Consider the following 19,841-nt stretch of genomic DNA (forward strand, 5'->3'; position numbering starts at 1 on the left):
TGATAGTTGCACGCAAGTTGAATGGACTTAATGCCACTGAGCTGTATCCTTAAAAATGGATACAGCTAAGATGGATACAGCTAAGATGTTAAATTTTATGTTTGTATTTTCCCACAATTTTTTAAAAAAAACACACAGTTGCATAGTTTTTCATTGATGGTACTCTGATAAATGAAAAGAATTCCAAAGAAACTTTGGTTTCTCAGGATAGATCTACAGGCAGGAATAAACTCCAGGGGAAAGTTTGGGGCTCAGCATCAGGAAAAAATGTTTTAAAACTTTCCTACAGTACTATTAATGAGAGTATTTGTAGTCCATGAGACTTAATTTTTTTAACAAATTATGTTACATCCATACTTTGGTATTATATGTATCAAAGAAGTATGCTTAGTTTGCTGAAATATTCATGACATACTATTAAGCAGAGAAAAAAAGCAGGTTACAGACAGCATGGTGGAATCTCTCATATTAAAATTATGTGTATCAGGCTTATGTTTAAATATAGGGAGTAGGTATATATTTTAGAAATCTGTTTGCCAAAATGCAGTTTGTACACTTAGGGAGTTCTTGATTTCTTTATATCCTTCAAGGATGTGTTACATGTGTAACAGAAAGTCCACCTCACCCACAGAAAATTAATATGAAAAGTTAAGCGTTCTAACAGGAAGGTGAAATGAGCTTCCTTGGATAATCTCTCAGTTAAAGATTTTCAGTAGATGCCAGAACGTCGTAGGATATTGAACTCCATCACCTTCAAGACTATCGATTCCAGGACAGGTGGTGGTTTTACTCAGTTGTTGGGGTGGGTTGGTTTGTTTTCTTCTTTATCTTCGCCTGTGGAGGACGGGCTGATTGATTTTATTTATTTTTTTTTTTAAGAGGGGGAAGGGAGGGAAAGAGACATCAATGTGAGAAACGTCAAAAATAATTTTTTAAAAAATTTGTTGTGCCCTGGCTGGTGTGGCTCAGTGGATTGAGCACCGGCCTGCGAACCAAAGGGTTTCCAGTTTGATTCCCAGTCAGGGCGCATGCCTGGGTTGCAGACCAGGTCCCCAACAAGGGGCACATGAGAGGCAACCACACATTGATGTTTAAAAAATATATACATATACATATATATACATACATATATATATTATTTATTTATATTTTTATATATTATAGTTGACATATATTAGTTTTGGGTGTACAACATAGTGATTAGACATTTATATAACTTAAGGCAGCAATTTTCAACCATTGTGCCACAGCAGGCTCACTGGTATGACACAAGAATTTTTAAAACATTCAGTATCTGCCTATTTAGTCAGGGGCCTCTTTTCCCTTAGATTGTCAAATAACAAATTGACTACTGCCAACACAATAGCTGTCCAGTTGTGAAGGAAGTATAATTATACCTATTTTTTTGTCAGATCAGCAAAATATACATTGTTTGGTGTGCCACAGGATTTTAGTAAATTAGTTTATATGAGTGCCACGAGATGAAAAAGGTTGAAAATTGCTGGCTTAAGAAATGATCACCCGGTAAGTCTAGTACCTGATACCATACATAGTTATTGCAGGGAGTCTCTTGCTGTTTATAAGAAGTCCCTTTTGGCCACACCTGAGTTTAGGCTAAGGAGGTGACTTGACGGGGAGCCTCTGGATATCGCCTCAGCATGGGTCTGATCTCCAGAAAGACCAAACACTTAATTAGAGAGTTAGAACTTACTGTTCCACTAACCTGAGGGGATTGAGCTCTAAACTCTTGGAAAAGTGCTTGATCCGATGAGCTCCTGGGTTGGTGAATATATTGATTCCAGCTAGAGAAGACATGGAGCTCTGCTTCCTGCCCACCTTGCCCTGTGCGGCTCTTCCATTTGGCTGTTCCTGAGTTCTCGCTTTTATAATAAACCAGTAAAAGGAAATAAAGCACTTGCCTGAGTTGTGAGACATTCTAGCAAATTATCAATTCTGAGTAGGAGGGTTATGGGAATCCCCAAATGTATATAGCCAACAAGCCGGATGGAAGTACCCAGGTAGCGTGGGCACTCAGGGCTTATCACTGGCCTCTGGAGTGAGGACAGTGGGGTTGTTTGTTTTTTGTTTTGTTTTAAAGAGAGGGGAAGGCAGGGAGAAAGAGAAACACCACTTGGTGTTGCCTTTTGCATGCACCTGGACTGGGAATTGAACTGGCAACCTTTTGTTGTGCGGGACGATGCCCAGCCAACCAAGCCACTCTGATCAGTACTTCAGTGAGGACAGTCTTGTGGGACCAAGTCCTTAGTCACATCCCTCAAACCTGTAGAGTCTGGTGCTACTTCTAAGTAGTTAGTGTCAGGATTGACATGGTGGATACCCAGTTGACATCAGAGAATTCATGTTGGGACAGAGACTACACATTCATTGTCAGAAAGCATCACGCACTTTTATACGTTTCCCTGCAGTCAGGTTACAAGTTGTTTAAGAACAGGTCAGTCCCATCCTCTGAGGTCAGTCCCATCCTCTGTAGTGCCTAGCCTAGTGACTTGTGCATGTTAGGTGCTAAACTTAGAAGAATTTTGCCTAAATGAAAGTGGTTTCTGTATTTAATGTTATGCCTTTGGATACAGATAATAAATCAAGAAATAGAAGCAGAGTTTATTTTACGCAAGAGCAGTTTTCACTTAAAAATGTTTATAAGTTGAGATTTGGAACATACAGTTTTGGTATGGTTTCTCTTTTTTTAAGTACACAATTGAGTGATTTTTAGTATGTTCACAGAATTATGTGACCTTTACCACCATCAGTTACGCCAAAAAGAAACCCCATAACCACCCATACCCACTACCCATTGCTTCTCATTTTCCTCCAGTCCTCCCAGCACTAGGCAGCACCAATCCACTTTCTCTATAGATTTGCCTGTTCTGGACGTTTATTATAAATAAAATCATACAACATGGGGCTGGCTTTTTTTATTGCCTAATAATAGTCCATTTATGGATATAACATTCATTTTACTTACCCGTTCATCAGTTAATGGATATTTGTGGTGTTTTTACTTTTGTTTTTTTTTTAAGATTTTATTTATTTTTAAAGATTGTATTTATTTTTTAGGGAGGGAGAGGAACATCAGTGTGTGGTTGTCCTTGCACAGCCCCCACTGGGGACCTGTCCCACAGCCCAGGCACGTGCCCTGACTGGGAATCAAACCGGCAACCCTTTGGTTCGCAGGCGGACACTCAGTCCACTGAGCCACACCAGTCAGGGCTGATTTTACTTTCTGACAGTTACGAATGATGTCTGGCCGAAGGACTAAAGAAGGTTGATTATCAAGACATACAATAACCGTACCTCAGTTTTGTGGGAATGTCCTAACCCAGGGGTGTTGGCCTGTGGGCCGGCTGTCTGTTTTTATTAGAACATGGACGTGCCGTTTCATTTGCAGATTGTCTGGGCTGTTTCGTCTAGCGACTGTGGAGTGGAATAGTTGCAGAGACTATTGCAGAGAGTGTATAGCCCATAATTTGTTTACCCGGCCCAGTCTGTTTTTGAAACCTTAGAAACTTCAAGAACTTGCCTTCATGTTTACTAAATACTCTTTTCTCATTTTTTTGTTTTTGGGCAGGCAGAGAACATTTATAATGATGAAGACCCCGAAGGAAGCGTGGATCCAGAAGGACAGGGGTCTTAAATACATCTGCACTTCTTGTGATTTTAGACTCCCCTTTTCCTTTCAACCCTGATGATACTGATTTAACACTGGTTTTGAGACCCAGACTTTGTTCAGTTATCCCTTTGCATTAGGTACCATCAACAATGCTATTAGCCCAAACTGAGGGTGTTTTCTAAATGTTAACTGGGGCACTTGATTCAGCAAAGCCACAGACTTATATTTAAATTTTCTTCAGGAATTTTCTAGTAACAAAAATCTAAAGTAGCCACCGAAAGGGGATTATTGTGTGTGGTTATTTTATTTTTCTTCTAATGCTGTATCCCCAAGTTTTTCGGACTCATTTAAGTAAAGGCTAGGGTAAGGAAGGAATAGAGCCAAGTGAGAGGTGTCGAGCCGTGAAGCACGAGTACTGCAAGGTGTCGTTTTTATTCAGGAATTGGGGGGGGGGTTCGAGTCATAAATTGATACTCTACAATCTTCACGCCCGTTTTTCCAGGATGCACATTGCCCTCTGTAGGCCAGTCTCCTCTGAGTTTCTTCAGTTAAGTCAAAACTACACGTTCCTCTTTCCCCATATATTTTTGCTTGTTAGTGTATTCCTTGAGCAGTTTTCATATTATTTCTTTCCTTTCTGTGAAATGGTTTTTTTTTTTTTTTTTTTTAAACTTGGGACCACCAAGTTGTAAAGATGTATGTTTTTACCTGACAGTTTTACTACAGGTAGACTGTCAAGTTGAGAAGAGTGAATCAATAGCTTGTATTTGTTTTTAAAATTAAATTAATCCTGGATAAGAGTTGCCCTTTTTTTTTTTAGGAGTTAGTCCTTGACAACTAGTTTGATACCATCTGTTTTGGGTGACCTGTTTCACCAGCAGGCCTGTTACTCTCCATGACTAACTGTGTAAGTGCTTATAATGGAATAAATTGCTTTTCTACATAACTCCATGCGCTGATGGGTTTTCTTTAGTATATAATACCTATAAAACACCAGTCTCTGGCTTCTAGAAGAATCCTTAGATGAAAGTTATTTTCTATGGTCTTTGATTATCAAGAGCAAAGTTAATTTTAATAGACCCAGAGCTACAGAAAAGAGCTTCATTCCTTCCCGTGGAAAGTGAAAGATAGAAAACACCATATCACAGGTGTACAGATTAGTCTTTGATAAAATAACATCTTACTGAAGTCTGTCCCTAGCAGACCCTACGTGGAGTTGCAAGAATGTCAAAGGCAGTGAGGCAGAGAGATTTAAGGCAAAAATTACGTTTGGAAAAGGCATTTGAACCTTTTCTCATAGGGTGAATTCCCCCCAGTATGTTTTTCACTGGGGCCTGTACTTAGAGGTCAGGAACAAAGGGCTCTTGAAAGCCTTTCCAGCCGAGTGCTGTGACCGGATACAATGCCTGGTTCTTTGTAATCACTGGGTCTGACTGACTAGACCACTGACAGAAATCATTGTCACGAGATTAACGATCTTTTGGGAAATCTGGATTAGCTCCTTTTTTTCAAGTCAGTAGTTCTTTTAGAGTAGAGTGAAAGTTATCTTGACAAAAGTAAACTTTGAAAAAGGATTCATTTTAAAGTCTTAACACTCAAGGTATGGCACAAAAGAATTCAAATTGTAAACCCCTGTCATGAAAACTGGCTGTCTTACGACCCCACCTGTGCTTCAAAAAAATGTTTTTGGTTTAGGTCAACTCCAGGCAAGATGCGTTCTTCCCCAGACTGCAGGCGTGCATACGCTGATCCTTGACTCGGCCTGCAGGTCGCTGCTGGCGGGCAGGAGGCTTGTGTTTCCCGATCTTCTGTGCACTGGTCGGTACCAGCATCCCTATGACACAGAACCCGGCTGGGAACCGACCAGTGCCTTCTGCCTCCAGCCGGCCCCAGAATCTTTCTAAACAGGTCAGCCAGTATCTGTAAATTTCCCAGGGTGAATTGCTTGCCAAGTCCCTGGCACTGTTCTCTGGAAAAAGTGTCCAAAGGGCACTGATCCTTAGTGCTAAGAAGCTTTTTTGGTTGTTTCAGGGTTACAGATTCCACCATACATTTCTAAACAGCTCCTGTAAAGGTAAAAAAAAAAAAGTTTATACTTTCTGCAGCTTGAAATATTACAGTATAAAGTTTATAACGGCGAACTTCTGAAGTTTAGTGCAGGCTGTGTTGGGGAGAGATTGCTAGACTGAGTCACGATCAGGGATGGCTTTTCCCCTAGCAAACACTTGGGTGCCTCCTATTTGCAAAGGCTCCCATAATGCATGGTAGGTAACCTGCATGATGGTGATGGGAGGAGCTTGGTAAAATTCTCTGTCCAGGTTAAGTTGAACAGTGCCTGAAGTTCTGTAGTTTCATTTCTTTGAATTAACCACTGCCTTTTCCCTATTGTACTTTTAATCGGATCCACACAAAGGTGTTTAACAGATCATTTTCCTCAATTACAAGGCTCTAGTAATCTCCCAAGCAGTAAGTGGAATCAGTTATGCCTGGATAAAGCACAGTAAAAGAAAATCCTAGAAAGTTAGGAAAAGCATCAGTTATAATAGTTATCTGTGAGTGTGTGTGCAAGCTGTAAGATTAACTAGGGAGTTAATAAAATTTATGTGCATTTAACTAGCATACGACTTGACAAAGACCTTTTTTATCCTTAGTTTCTTTATCCAAGAGAATCTAAAACGAAGAATAAGAACATAATTGGTACATAGAGAAATTAGTGGGTAGGTGTGTTGCATGTTTCATAATCTAAGCAATATATAATCCTGTCCCTCAGCCCTTAACACCCTCTCCAGCCCTTTTATGTAGATTAATTTAGCTGCCTTGGCCTCTTTTGTCCTAGTCTGAATTAGGTAGCATAACTGCCCCCTCTGCTATTCTAAGGAAGCTCGATGAAGAGCATATGGGGTAAGGTGGGAGGAAAGTGAGTGCACAGCGCCTAGATGTTTTATCCTGGTACAGGATTCCTGGTGATGATGAGGGCGTGTTTTTGAGTCCTACCAGAAACTGAAACATTCCAATAAACTGAACATTTAAACCAGGCAAATAGTAGGTGTGTGTTATCTATCCCTAAGTGGTTTGTCATTAGACACACGCTTAAGTTCTTTCCGGCATTAGTATTGTTAAGCAAGCAATGCAAACACCACTCTCGCACCCACAAGGGTCACCTTGAGACTGTGTTTCGCTTTCACCTGTCTGTTCCAGGCTCTTGGGTAGCTTAGCCCTTTAAAAAACAAACAAACAAAAAATATGCCACTTTTTACCTGTTCATGGATGAAATCGTTTTTGAAATCATTTTTCCCCCCACTCTTGAATGAAATTTCCCTTAAACAACATCTGCCCCTGCCCACCAGCCACTTGGCCAGCCTTAGCTGAGATTGGGGTAGCGGCAAAAACTGACTTGTAAGTTGAGAGCTCTTCAGCAAGGCTGATCCTTAGCTGCTCCATCTCTTTGTTCTTCTGTTGCTGGAGCTGCACCCCACTTCTTAACTGCCTCTGTCGTTCTTCCATTTTCTCCAGCTGTTCCTGCATTAGAGGGCCAAGAACATACCTGATGAGCCAAACAATAAACATCTTACATTGTCCGTTGGCAGTTTACAAAGCACTTCCTTGTCTATTGTTTAATCTTCGTAGCATCGTCGTTGAAACGGATTCAAGAGGTTGTGTTCTGACACAGTAATACTCTATTTGAAGATGGTGACCTGAAAGGAGTCTTGTCTGTTAACTGCAGCTTACTTCTTAATAGCATCCTGCTATGGAGGGGTAGACAGATACTCAGACTTTTTAGTTTAACAATTTTAAGAAGTGTTGGGGAGGAATTTGATCCTCTACTTGGTGATCTGAGAATTTTATAGGCTTCTTGTTCTGTATGCAAGTTTGTTTCGATTAAGCCTGAATTTGTTTTTGTTTTAAGACTTATTTATTTATTTTTAGAGAGGGAAGGGAGGGAGAAAGAGAGGGAGAGAGAGGAACATCAATGTGCGGTTGCTGGGGGCCGTGGCCTGCAACCTTGGCATGTGCCCTGGCTGGGAATCAAACCTGCGATACTTTGGTTCACAGCCCGCACTTAATCCACTGAGCTACGCCAGCCAGGGCTTGTTTTTTTGTTTTGTTTTGTTTTGTTTTTAATGTTAATTTAGAAGAAGATGCTATGCCCTGGAGGCCCCTTGGAGCTTTCAGATAACTGTCCACTCCCCATTTTGCCCACACCAGGCAGGATGCATTCTGCAAATGGTTGCTGCTGAGAGTTAATGCCTGAACAATGAGGTAAGGAAGATGTCAGCAAATCAGTCTGGTGTTAGTTGCTAGCTGGCGTGGATCCTTAGGAAACGAGGGAGCTGGAAGGCATATTTTAAAGGGGCAGTGTCTTCTCGAATTTTGGAGAATAGTAAGTGAAATCCAGTTTGGGTAGATGCTGTTACTGCAAGGATCTAAATTTGTTCTCTGAGTCATCCTTGATTTCCCTGTGGTACATCAATCTGCAATGGTTGATACTCTGGCTGAATCTCAACTTAAATAAACATTATCAAAGGCCTTTGTTTAGTGCCTCTCCGCGCTTTGGCACCACACAATGGTGCGGCCTCACCGTCTAAGCATGTCATCTAAAGGAAAGCACCTGCATACCTCTGTGCCCCAATTTCCCAAGCCCCGCTAGCAAACCTGTCATGTTGGCGAGGCACCAAAGTACCGTACATGCTTGAGAAGGCAGTTTACACCATCAGTGCTTTGACAGGGAGAAACAGTGTTACAGAGTGAAGGACATGTGGCTACAGTGACTGGCATTAAGGACCAATCTCCAGCCTTAATCCTATGTAGCACCACTGGATTAACTTTCTAAAAACTGCTTCATCCCAGTCTTCCAAACACTTCCCACTTCCTTTAGTGGGGCCTTCAGACCCCCTCTAGTTTGACCCCTGTCTCTAACCAGAGCCTCCATGACTCTTACATGTGAACACTGCCCCCAGCCTGCACTGTCTGGTATGACAGTCACTAGCCACATGTGGCTGTGAGAACTTGAAGCGTGACTTGTCCAAACTCAGATGTGCTATAAGTGTAAGCAGATTTCTAAGACTTGGCACAAACATAAAATACCTCAAATTTTGATACTGGTTGTTGAAATGTTAAAGTTTTTACATGCTGGATCACATAAAATATTAATTTCACCAGTTTCTTTTTTTTTTTTTTGGTATGGTCACTAGAAATTTTAAGTGACATCAGTGTCTTGCGTGAGACTCGTATTGGACAGCGCTGATCCAGCCTGACCGACTCAGATCTCTGTGCCTTTGCTTCCGCCACTTCCGTCACCCAGACGGCATCTGCTGTTCCATTATCACCTGTCTTTCAAATGCATGTCTAACCCCCAATCAGATCACAGGTTCCTGACTCTTAGCACCCTACACATAATGCTTGTTGGTGTAAAGCTTGCAGACAGTGAGCATATTCCATATTTCAGCATTGGCACCCTACCAGCTTCCGGTCAAAAACAGATCATTCCCAGCGAATTCTTCGCCTCCCACTGTAGCCAGTCCAAATCCTACCCGTTTTACTCCACGAATCTCATACTACCTCCCCTCAAAAGGTCTAAGTTGCCCATCAGGCTTTTTCAGTCCACCCACCACACTGTCACTTTCAAAAGCACATGCCTATCTATGTGCCAGGCACCACTTGCAAGTACTTTACAAATATTAACTAGCTCATTCCTTGCAAAAGTCTATGACATATATTATACATGTGGGAGCAGAGTCACGTGGGTTAAGAAAGTTGTCCAAAGTTGCCCAGTTAGGAAGTGGTAGAAGTAGGTCTTGCCATTGGCTTAGAGTTCACATTCTTAATGCATTTTTTTTCTTTCACCTGCATATATGTAGGCTCTTTAGTGGTCTTCAAACTTTCCCATGATACCCCAGGAGGCCAACATGGGGTGCCCCTGCCACTTTAATTAGGCAGTAGCTCCACTTTTGCTGTTTTTATATATTGGCATTCCATATACAATTCTTTTTTGGGGAAAGCGTCTGTGGCTTTGAAGTAAACCTCTTTTTGAAAACCACTTCCCTAAAGATTACATAAAGCCCTGTTACATGTTGCTTCTCTCCAGCCTTGTCGCTTTCCTCACATTCCTTATGACCCAGCCACCCTCACCTCCTGTAAAGTGTCTTTTTGTGTTTTCATGCTTTCGTACAAGCGTTCCCCTCTGCTTAGAATATGCTCATGCACAATATCTGTTCAATGAATACACGAAAGAGGCAGCGCTCACAATTGCAAGAGCGAAGTGTGCCTTTGAAAAAGTAGCCCTGGCTGGTGTAGCTCGGTGGACTGAGCGCGGGCTGCGAACCAAAGTGTCGCAGGTTCGATTCCCAGTCAGGGTACATGCCTGGGTTGCAGGCCATGACCCCCAGCAACCGTACATTGATGTTTCTCTCTCTCTCTCTCTCTCTCTTTCTCCCTCCCTTCCTTCTCTAAAAATAAATAAATAAAATCTTTAAAAACAAAAAGTAATCAGGTGTCATAAGTGACCTTCGGCAAACAGGAAGCCATTTCAGACCGAATTAGCTGCTTCATACCTTAATTCCTACTTTAATTATGGTAAAGTGATGGGAGACACTCATCAAGAGTGTTCTTCATAGAACGATTTATGGAAAGTTGAGCAATCATCAACTCTGAACAAATCCAGTACAGTGATAAAAATCACAGGGAAGAAAGACTCTACAAATCAAGTACTGCGTTAGAAAATGAATCCAAAGCTCTGACTGGTGTGGCTCAGTGGACTGAGCGCTGGCCTCTGAACCAAAGGGTCACTGGTTCGATTCTGGGTCAGGGCACATGCCTGGGTTGCGGACCAGTTCCCCCGGGTGTGAGAGGCGACCAGTCGATGTTTCTCTCTTTCTCCCTCTCTTCCCATCTCTCTAAAAATAAAACAAAACAAATCCAGATGATCCCCCATGTATGGCACCACCATCCTAGTCACCCTTGCCTGCCGTCTCAACATCCTCTTTGACTTCTCACGTCTCTGCTCCCTTCGTTCAATGGCCAAGCTCATGCACACTTGTTCTTGCGTCCATGCTCTTCCTCCTGTTCCCACTGTCATTGTTTCCTCTTACCTACGGCAGCTGCCCAGTGGATCTCCCTTGCCTCTGGGCCTCTAGCCCGTTTTACTCACTGCCACCAGTACTTTTTCTAAAAGTAAGGAACAATCATGTTGAATACTTTTACGTTTTTATTTTCTAAATTAAGTTTATTGGGATAACATTGGTTAATTTAAATACCTTTAATGATGCAACTGACCACTGAACAAAGTCCAGACTCCCTAGTCTGATTGCAAAGTTCACTGTGATCTGCCCCTACCTACCTTTACGGTTCAGCCTACCTTTCAGCTTTTCCCCTCTCACAGGCGGCCAAGTTACTAAGTGCATTTCGGATATATCGGGCTAAATAAAATACATTAAGATTACCTTCACCTACTTCTCTCTACTTTTTTAATGTCACTTTCAGAAACCTTTAAATTATATATGGGGCTCGCATCATATTTCTTTTGGACAACACTGGTCTAAATCTTGCCTATACTTCAATACCTAGCTCAAACAACATGTCTTCTTCCACAAAGCGTTCTCTGATGTAACCCATAGCAAAAAAATAATCTCACTTTTCCATAGCACTCTTACCCGCACCTCTCTTAAATCACATGTTACTTTCTATCCTGGATTACAATTAATGTAATGTGTATTTGAGTGTGAGCCAGTAAAATAAGTGCCCTTTCACTGCATCATGAACCAATGAAAAAGCAATGGGGGTCAGGGAGAGGATACTACACATATGCATTGTTTGAAAACATTCAATATTATCACCAAAAACCCCTACTGTTTTCATAACACAAGCCATAGATAGAAAGCTTGAGTAAAATGAATGAAGTCCTTTTTAACAGAGGACATGTTCCCTTAAGGATGTATCAGGATGTCTGGGAAGGCATAAGATGTTTGTTTGTTTATTTGTTTGTTTGTTTTAAGATTTTGTTTATTTTCAGAGAGAGGGGAAGGGAGGGCGAAAGAGAGGAAAAAACATCGGTTGCCCCTCGCCCATCCCCATGGGGGACCTGGCCCACAACCCAGGCATGTGCTCTGACTGGGAATCAAACTGGCAACCTTTTGGGTTGCAGTTCAATGCTCAACCCACTGAGCCACACCAGCCATGGCTAAGGTGTTTAAGTTTTGTCAAAAATACTGCTCTGAAAGGCACCACACTAATCCTACAGTGCCCAGCAGCACTTAAGCCAAGATTTAACTGACACGCACTCCGAGCCAGAGAGGCAGAGGTAGGTAAAACATACTCCCTACCTTCCAAAAGCTCCCAGCCTGTGGGAGATGTTGTTTATTCACGAATATTTATATCCCACTGTTCCATAAAGGGATTAGAGCTGGCTCACAATTCATCAGAAGTAACCTGAATGCAAGTGAAATGGTGACAAATGCACAAAAAAGGAAAATAAGGAGTAGAGATTTATAGGTTTCATGCCAGTTTTAAGACCGGAAAACTTCAAGGCAGAGCTCAGATACGCGGCACCTGAGGTTGCATTTCGGGGGAGGGGAAAGAATGAACGAATTTCAACTTGCCTTGTTCCCTCTTGCTCTCTGTAAGGTGTCGCTCACTTAGAATTGGAAAATTGTGCCGTGGAAAGAACACTGACATGTTTGGGGTTGGTCAGACCAGGGTTCAAGTTACTCTGGCTCACTGGGCCTCAGTTTCCTCTATCTCACACACACACACACACACACACACATGCACGCACACACGGCTTGGAGGATTAATGAGCAGACCAAATGAGATAACTGGTGTAAAAGTGGGGTGAACTAAGAGTGCAGATCCTTTTCAGCCCCAGGACAGGCCTGAACGCACTAAAGGAAGAATGTGGTGAGGACGTGAGTGAATGGCCCCAAAGAATAAATTGTTCTTCAACATCCTTCCTCCCAAAAGACATCTGACTCCCGGCACCTTTTCCTTCCCCAGGCTAAAAGACCACAATCCCCTTCGTGTCCGGCGGGCCTACCCTGTACTGCTGCACCTCCTCGTCCCGTTTTTGCCTCACAAGTGTGATCTGGTCCTCCAGGTTCCTGTTCTGGAGCTGGAGCTGCCGGACCTCTGCTTGCAGGGGTCTCAGAGCCTCCTTCATCTCCTGGATCTCCGCCTGCGTTTTCTGCAGGGCTTTGGCAGCAGCTTCTTTCCTCTCCAGGAGCCGCAGCAGCTGAGGCTCATACTCCTCCTCCAGGCCCTGGCGGCTCTCTGCCATGAGATTCTCAAACTGGGCCGAGAGCCGCCGGCTCTCCTGCAGGAAGTGCCCATCCCCCTGGCTCGGAGGTGCTTCTAGTTGTTGCCTTAACTGCTCCTTCTGCTTCTGACAGGCATCCCGGAGCTGGGCCAGTTCCTCCGAGAGCTGGGCTGCCCGTGCAGTCAGCACTTCCCGGAAATCGGCAAACTGGGCCACGTCCTGCCGGCGGCACTCCAGCTGGTATTGGTAGGCCACACATTCCTTTGTCACCTTGAAGAGCTTCTGCTTGACCAGCCGGATCTCCTCCCGTAGCCCGTCCCGCTCCAGCTCTGCTTGAGCATGCAGTTTGTAGGCAGCCAGGATGTCCTGATGGACTTGTTGCACCTCCTGGAGGGCCGGCTCCCGGAGCAACACAAGCTCATGAATGAGCTGATCCCTCTCCTCTTCCAGCTGGGCCACAGCTTGGACACATTGCTGGAAACGCCCCTCCAGCAATTCCAGGTCCTCTATGCTCAGGCTCTCCTCTGGGCTGGGAGTAGGCCCGGATCCGAATTCGAGGCTCTCCTCCGCCGGGTTAGGTTTCTCTGCGTCTGTGAGTGTCTCTCCCCCATAAGCCGTCTGCTCTGGGCTTGTCTCCTCCGGCTTCACGGTCTCCTCTGCACACAGCGTCTCCTCCGGCTTCACAGTCTCCTCTGCACACAGCGTCTCCTCCGGCTTCACAGTCTCCTCTGCACACAGCGTCTCCTCCGGCTTCACAGTCTCCTCTGCACACAGCGTCTCCTCTGGCTTCACAGTCTCCTCTGGCTTCACAGGCTCCTCCGCGTGCTGTGTCTCCTCCGGCCTCACAGGTTCTTCCGCACACAGGGGCTCCTTTGGCTGCCTGATCTCCTCAATGTGCAGAGTCTCCTCGGGATCCTCAGTCTCTTCCACGTACAATATGTCATCAAAGTCACCTGCGGCCCCCAGGTAGAGAATGTCTTCCAAGTCTAAGGTCCCCTCCAAAGACAGAGCAACTTCTGGGTCCAAGGGCCCCTCCTCATCCAGGGACTCAGAGTGCTTCTCCTCTTGAAAAGAAGAAGTGGCCTCCGCCCCTGTTCCCCTGCAAGCGAAAGGGGAAGCGTGAGCGGGCAGCCATGATCCCAGGTGGTTCGTGACTGGAGCCATCAGACCCAGGCCCAGGGGGTGTCTGGTTCTCACTTCTGGGCGCTCGTCTGCTCCCTTCCCTCCACAGAGCTGTCCCCACACAGCCCATTGCTTAGACCCTCTGACAGCACACCCACGATGTCAATGTCTCGTCTCCACTTACACACCTTCGAGGACAGGAAGCTCGCACCTGAGCCACCACTATTTGTTTCACTATCATAACACTCTAAGGTTGAGTGTAAGGGTAAAACTTTCTTCCCTGTAATTTTTATCTGGACCTGATTCTTCTTTCTAGAATCAGATAAATCTTTTCCACGTAAGTTCTCTAAACACTTAAAGAGAACTAACTTATGTCTCAGTTGCTCCATGCATTCCAAGGTTTCAAGTGCCCTCCTCATTTGGGTCACCTCCTTCTGACCAGGCCCCACACTGTCACTGTCCCTTGGGGATGGGGATGGGAGCAGTACGCAGGTGTGCTCTGAGCAGTCGGTCTCTGGACACTAAACTCCCATTGATGCAGCTGAGATTCCCTTAGCTTATAGGGTGGCTCCATCATATTCTTGACAAATGCTTGTTTGACTAAAACCCTTCAGGCTATTTCACAGCAAGTGATTTTAAACCATATCTCTGGTTCCTGTAAAATGTCAGGGTTTGTTTGTTGTTGTTGTTGTTTCCATTTAAAAGGTTTTATTTATTTGTTTTTAGAGAGAGGGAAAGGGAGGGAGAGAGGGAGAGAAACATCAATGCATGGTTGCCCCTCGCACGCCCCCTACTGGGGACCTGGCCTGCAACCCAGGAACATGCCTAGACTGGGAATCCAACCAGTGACCCTTTGGTTTGTAGGTTGGCCCTCAATCCACTGAGCCACACCAGCCAGGGTTCAATCATCTTGTTAGGACTGGCTCGTTCTTCTAGCCTGTGAAGGCTCTTGAATACAGGTTCTGTAATTCTAACAAACGAGGCCCATAACTCAGCAGCCTATTGCCTGCTAGCTCAATCAGTTCCTGTCAAGGAACGTGTTAGAAATTCACGAGAAATAGAGGCAGGAGGAACCGGGAGGTCTGAGCCAAGTGCCTTTATTTGATGCTGCGCTGAGAGCGGGCTGAGTCGGGGTGGACTCCAGCACCGGGTGAAGGCAGGAGTGGGGTTTTTTAAAGAAAAAGTGCCAGGGTTTGTGAGAGGGTAAGGAAGGGGTTAGTCTCTTGTTCTTCCAGGATGTGAACTGGGGCAACGAGTTAGGTAAAGGGCCGGGCTGTTCCCAGGTACTAGAGGGTCAGTCTGGCCACCAGCTATTGTGGCTGGCACCAAGTGTCTATTTTGCTCCGTGGGAGAGAATTTCGATTAAGCCTCGGGCTACCAAGCGGGTCGGGACAACTGAGTCATAGGCAGTCCAGTGGGCTGGAAACCGGCCTGACCGGGTCATAAGTGGTCTGAGGGGTGGGGATCTGGCCTGACCCTTTCAGAATGCCCCACTGCTTCTTTGGCCCTCCAGTGGCTTTGGCCTTTCCTGTTTCAAATGCATCTTACCTACCTTGGATCTCTGAGCAATTATTTGAAAATATAAACTTCCATGGAAATAATAATTATTATACTCCTACAGTTCTTAGGTCTTATGTGTTCCAGGCCCTATTCTAAATGCTCAACTCATTCAGTCCTCATAACAATTCTATGAGGTAGTTACATTTATCCCCATTTTACAGATAAGGAAACAGGTTAAAAGAGATAAAGAAATTTGCTCATGGAAACTCAAGTATTTAATGTACACCAGTTATAAAATAGACTAAATTTGACTATAGCTTTCAAGAAATTTTTTTAAAGATATAAAGTATAAAAGATCCCTGGCCGGTGTGGCTCAGTGGACTGAATGCTGACCTAGGAACCGAGGGGTCGCCGGTTCAGCTCCTGGTCAGGGCACATGCCTGGGTTGTGGGCCAGGTCCCCAGTGGGGGGCGTGTGAGAGGCAAACATCTGGTGTGCCTCTTGTACATCGATGTTTCTCTCTCTCTTTCTCCCTCCCTTCCCCTGTCTCTGAAAGTAAATAAATAAAATGTTTTTTAAAAAATAAAATAAAACAAAAGTCACACATACCAAAGAATTTGATTGATCTGTCTTGAAAAGACCTACTTGTGTCCAGGTTATAAACTCTATGTCTTAACTCCAAGTTCCCGAAAAAGATTGTTTTTACTCTACATCATCCTGTACTCTAACACCCCAGGAATCTCTGGCTCCCTTCTGTTTTTTCATGTTGGCCTTCTGGAAACTATAAAAGTCTGGCTTAGCAGGCACCAGACACCATTGGCTTCGTTCAACCTGGCACCCACACCAGAACCAGAACCAGAACCAGAACTAGAACCAGAAAGTTTAAGACAACCTCTACAGCCACTCGCATCACTTTGCCAGAGAGGAAGTGTTTCCCAGATATTTTTACCAGATGTTTCTTGGTACCTCAAACTCAACTGGCCTAAATTATTATTCTCCCACCCTGGCCAGGTAGCTCAGTGGGTTGGAGCATCATCCTGTATATCAAAGAGATCGTGGGTTCAGCCCTAGGCCAGGGCACCACCTAGGTTGTGGGTCTGACTCCCGGTCAGGACACATGTGGGAGACAGCCGACTGATGCTTTCCTCTCACATCGATATTTCTATCTTTCTATCCCGTCCTCTCTCTCCAAAATCAATAAAAATAGATCCTTGGGTGAGGAAAAAAACCATTCTCAGCCCTGGCTGGCGTAGCTCAGTGGATTGAGCTCGGGCTGCAAACCAAAGTGTTGCAAGTTCGATTCCCAGTCAGGGTACATGCCTGGGTTGCAGGCCATGACCCCCAGCAACCACACATTGATGTTTTTCTCTCTCTCTCTCCCTCCCTTCCCTCTCTAAAAATAAATAAATAAAATCTTTAAAAAAAATTATTCTCCCCGAGTTTGCTGCACCTGTATTCTCCAGCTCAGAGACACACATCACCATACACCAGGCTGATGTGGCAGGAAATCTCTAAGCAGCTCCTTCCTTTCCCTCTACAGCCAACTTGCTGGGACTGACCCTTCTGTCTCCGAAAGTCCCAGGGCCCCACCCCCTCTCCATCCACTGTCAGGGCCCCAGTCCAAGTCGTCATCTCTCACATACACATTTGATCCTGCCTTTCAGCAGGCCTTCTCCTCCTAGTCTGTGCTCTGCAATGCTCAGCTGACTATAGCATAAAGCAAGCCGTGTCACCTGCCGCACCCATAGACAGCCAGCTGCTTAGCAGGGAGTCAAGGCCCTCAAACATGTGGCCCCAACATACCTTTCCAGCCTCATCTCGTGCTACCTCTCAGAGCCCACCCAGTGCTTGACAATCTGGAACACGAGTTAGTTTTTACACATCTTACTCCTAGCCTGCAATGTCTATAGGATGCAGCTGAGAAAATACAGTTCATTGTATACCACTGACTGGAGAACAGTCCTGGGAAGGTGGAGCTCCTATTGCTAGGAAGGATGCACCTGCTCAGCCAGCCAGAACCCACCCTGGTCCTCAACAGAGACCCTGCTTTCCCAGCAGGCAGCCCCCACACCACCCTCCCGCTGGGTCCTCCGCTGGGATGTCATAGCTGTGTTCAAAGCAGTATTCCATGCATTTTTCATGAACACTCATTTATATGATGCTCATCTGTTATCCCCATTTTCTTTTAAAGAGTTTATTTTTTAGAGAGAGAGGGGGAGGGAAGGAAAGGGAGAGAGAGAGAAACATCAATGTGTGGTTGCCTCTCATTCGCCCCCTACTGGGGATCCGGACCACAACCCAGGCCTGTGCCATGACTGGGAATCAAACCAGCGACCCCTTGGTTTACAGGCCGGTGCTCAATCCACTGGGCCACACCAGCCAGGGCTGTTATCCCCATTTTATAGATGAGGTCACCAAAGCATAAACAGGGCAAAGAACTCACTCGCGCTTCTGCTCCAGAGCCAGAGCTCCTTTTGACTATTCTCCTCTTAGAATAGGCACGAGGCCTAAAAGAGGTAAAACAATGAGGGCAGGTATTCTAGAGCTTGGCTCGCGGCACTCAAAACCTATTTGTGTCTATTTGCCTAACAAATTTCTATTCATCATTCAAGCCCTGCTAAAGTCCACCTCCCCATCCTTGTGTCTTCCAAGCACTTTGTATGCAGCTCATCTCTGCAGCTAGTATTTGTATTATGGAAGTGCATTGTCTCCCAGGGGAGACAGAGGTATAGGAGTGTTTGTCTCCCCTGATAGTCAACTTCCTAAGGACGAGTATAGTTCTCATGCTCTCTGTACCCCAGGGCGTGGCTCTGTCAAAGAAAGGCAGGCAAAAACAGACTGAGATCCAAGGAGGAAATTTGCCCAAGGTCAAGTGGCAAAGCTGGACATAGAACCCAGGCCTCCTGACTTCCAGGTGGTGCTGTTACCACACACCGTGTTGTCTCAGTCGCCCCGCCCCGGGTGCCAGCCCTCTGCTAGAGGCTGCCTTTGCACAGCTGGGGGGAAAGTAGATGATGGGGGGCCCACGGGCAAGGGGGCTAGCTCAGCGGGGGCCCTTGACCTCAGGCTTCCTGGGTCCCCAAACAGCTTGACTCTGCCACTCTGTCCCTGTCCCAGAGGACGCCAGCAGCTCCCAGCTCTGTCTATCAGGGCTGTGACTGGGGAAGTGTTTGTGACACTGTGCAGGCGTGAGTTGATGTGGGTCTGACCGTGGACCTGGCAGTACAGGTGCGTGTGTGCGTAAGATTATGCTCAGCTTTGTGCCGTGTGTGACAGTGAAGGGGTGTCGGGTGTGTATGTGCAGCTCCACCTCTTGGTCCGCTGGGAAGTCCAGGGCCACAGTCTGGCCTGGGGCAGAAGTGCTCCCTGCTTGCCCCAGATCCCTCAGCCGCAGGTCCCTCCCCCCAGCCAGCGCTAAGCTGACAGTGTGGACGGATGCAGCCCGGCCTCGGCTCCAGGGCCCTCCTGCTGCTCTGGGACCCTAGACTCTGCCCCCCTTTCCGGGCCCCAGACAGCAGAGAGCAAGCTGCCTGAGCAGACTTTTAATTCCAGGCTGGCGGATGCGCAGCCTTGCACCAAGCGTCTCCCATATACAGTGAACTCAGCAACCCACGGCCTCCACCTCCCGTTGTATTTGGGGTGAGGGCTGAAAGAAACAAGTAACTTCTTTGGCCACTACGGGCCAAAGGCATCCGACAGTTGAAAGGGTTGATTCTTCATGGCCCGCGGGAGTGGAGGTATTATAAAAAGCCACTGACAAACGGAGATGCCAGGACCCCGGGCGGAGTCCCCCACCTCCCCTGGCTGGGTGGCCTCGCTCCGTGCCGCGCCCTGCTGGACCACTACCCACGCCAGGCGAAAGGTGCTGGTGGGTGGGGGAAGGGAATCCCTCCAGCCCTTCCCCCTCCCCCCGCCCCTCACAGGGGCGGCCGCGCTGGCCCTGGACTGTCCTACCTCGCGGCCTGGGCGGCGCCGTCCCCGCTGCGCCGGGGCTCCGGGCTGGCCATGGCTGCGCGACCCCGGGCTGGGTGGCCGCGTTATTAATAGGCGGCCCCGCCGGCCGCCTGCTCCGCGCCCGCCGCACTGACAGCTGCAGCCGACACCGGATCCCGGCTCAGGGCGGGCGCGCCCACTTGGCCCGGGCTCCTGCCCCCGGGAGGAGGGAGCCGGCCGCGCGGCCAGGGGGGCGGGGAGAGGCAGCCCCTCCCGAGACCAGCCTAGGAGGGTGGTGGAGGGGGTGTGGTGAGGGGTGGGGGGTTCGTTATTGGCGTCTCCAAAATTAGCCAGCCTCAAGATCTTCCCGAACCTTCTTTCTCTCCACCGTTCCCTTCCAAGGGTCCCAGT

General features: G+C 46.3%; 2 protein-coding genes across 4 annotated transcripts in view; one reads left to right on the forward strand and one right to left on the reverse strand.

Annotated features, from left to right (window-relative positions):
• RBBP4 (RB binding protein 4, chromatin remodeling factor) overlaps positions 1 to 4,284 on the forward strand; it is a 22,626-nt gene extending 18,342 nt beyond the window's left edge. Inside the window, exon 12 of the mRNA XM_028511660.2 lies at positions 3,587 to 4,284. Within this exon, the coding sequence (XP_028367461.1) occupies positions 3,587 to 3,652 (66 nt within the window). The 3' untranslated portion in view covers positions 3,653 to 4,284. The remainder of the gene's footprint in view (positions 1 to 3,586) is intronic.
• On the reverse strand, positions 4,277 to 19,605 carry SYNC (syncoilin, intermediate filament protein). Of its 3 annotated transcripts, XM_036025715.1 has the most exons (5): positions 19,452 to 19,605; positions 12,657 to 13,974; positions 7,023 to 7,147; positions 6,790 to 6,845; positions 4,277 to 5,694 (listed from the first exon to the last, which is right to left on the reverse strand). In XM_036025715.1, the coding sequence occupies exons 1-5, from the start codon at positions 19,502 to 19,504 to the stop codon at positions 5,684 to 5,686; spliced, it is 1,563 nt and encodes a 520-aa protein (XP_035881608.1). In that variant the 5' UTR covers positions 19,505 to 19,605; the 3' UTR covers positions 4,277 to 5,683. The 3 variants fall into 3 exon arrangements, with proteins under 3 accessions (XP_035881608.1, XP_035881609.1, XP_035881607.1); XM_036025716.1 differs by lacking the exon at positions 6,790 to 6,845; XM_036025714.1 differs by lacking the exon at positions 4,277 to 5,694 and having other exon boundaries at positions 6,651 to 6,845.
• Between the last annotated feature and the right edge of the window lie 236 nt (positions 19,606 to 19,841).

The sequence above is a fragment of the Phyllostomus discolor genome, chromosome 5 (genome assembly GCF_004126475.2).
Source record: "Phyllostomus discolor isolate MPI-MPIP mPhyDis1 chromosome 5, mPhyDis1.pri.v3, whole genome shotgun sequence".
NCBI lineage: Eukaryota > Metazoa > Chordata > Mammalia > Chiroptera > Phyllostomidae > Phyllostomus > Phyllostomus discolor.

What these genes read in the sequence shown, in the direction of transcription:
- SYNC (XM_036025714.1), bottom strand. Translation starts at nt 19,504, where the DNA reads ATGGCCAGCCCGGAGCCCCGGCGCAGCGGGGACGGCGCCGCCCAGGCC. An exon ending in AGGAGGTGCAGCAGTACAGG is followed by an intron (nt 7,148 to 12,656) that starts GTAGGCCCGCCG and finishes CCTCTAATGCAG; the next exon opens with GAACAGCTGGAGAAAATGGA. An exon ending in GAAGAGCTCTCAACTTACAA is followed by an intron (nt 6,846 to 7,022) that starts GTCAGTTTTTGC and finishes TGTTTTTTAAAG; the next exon opens with GGCTAAGCTACCCAAGAGCC.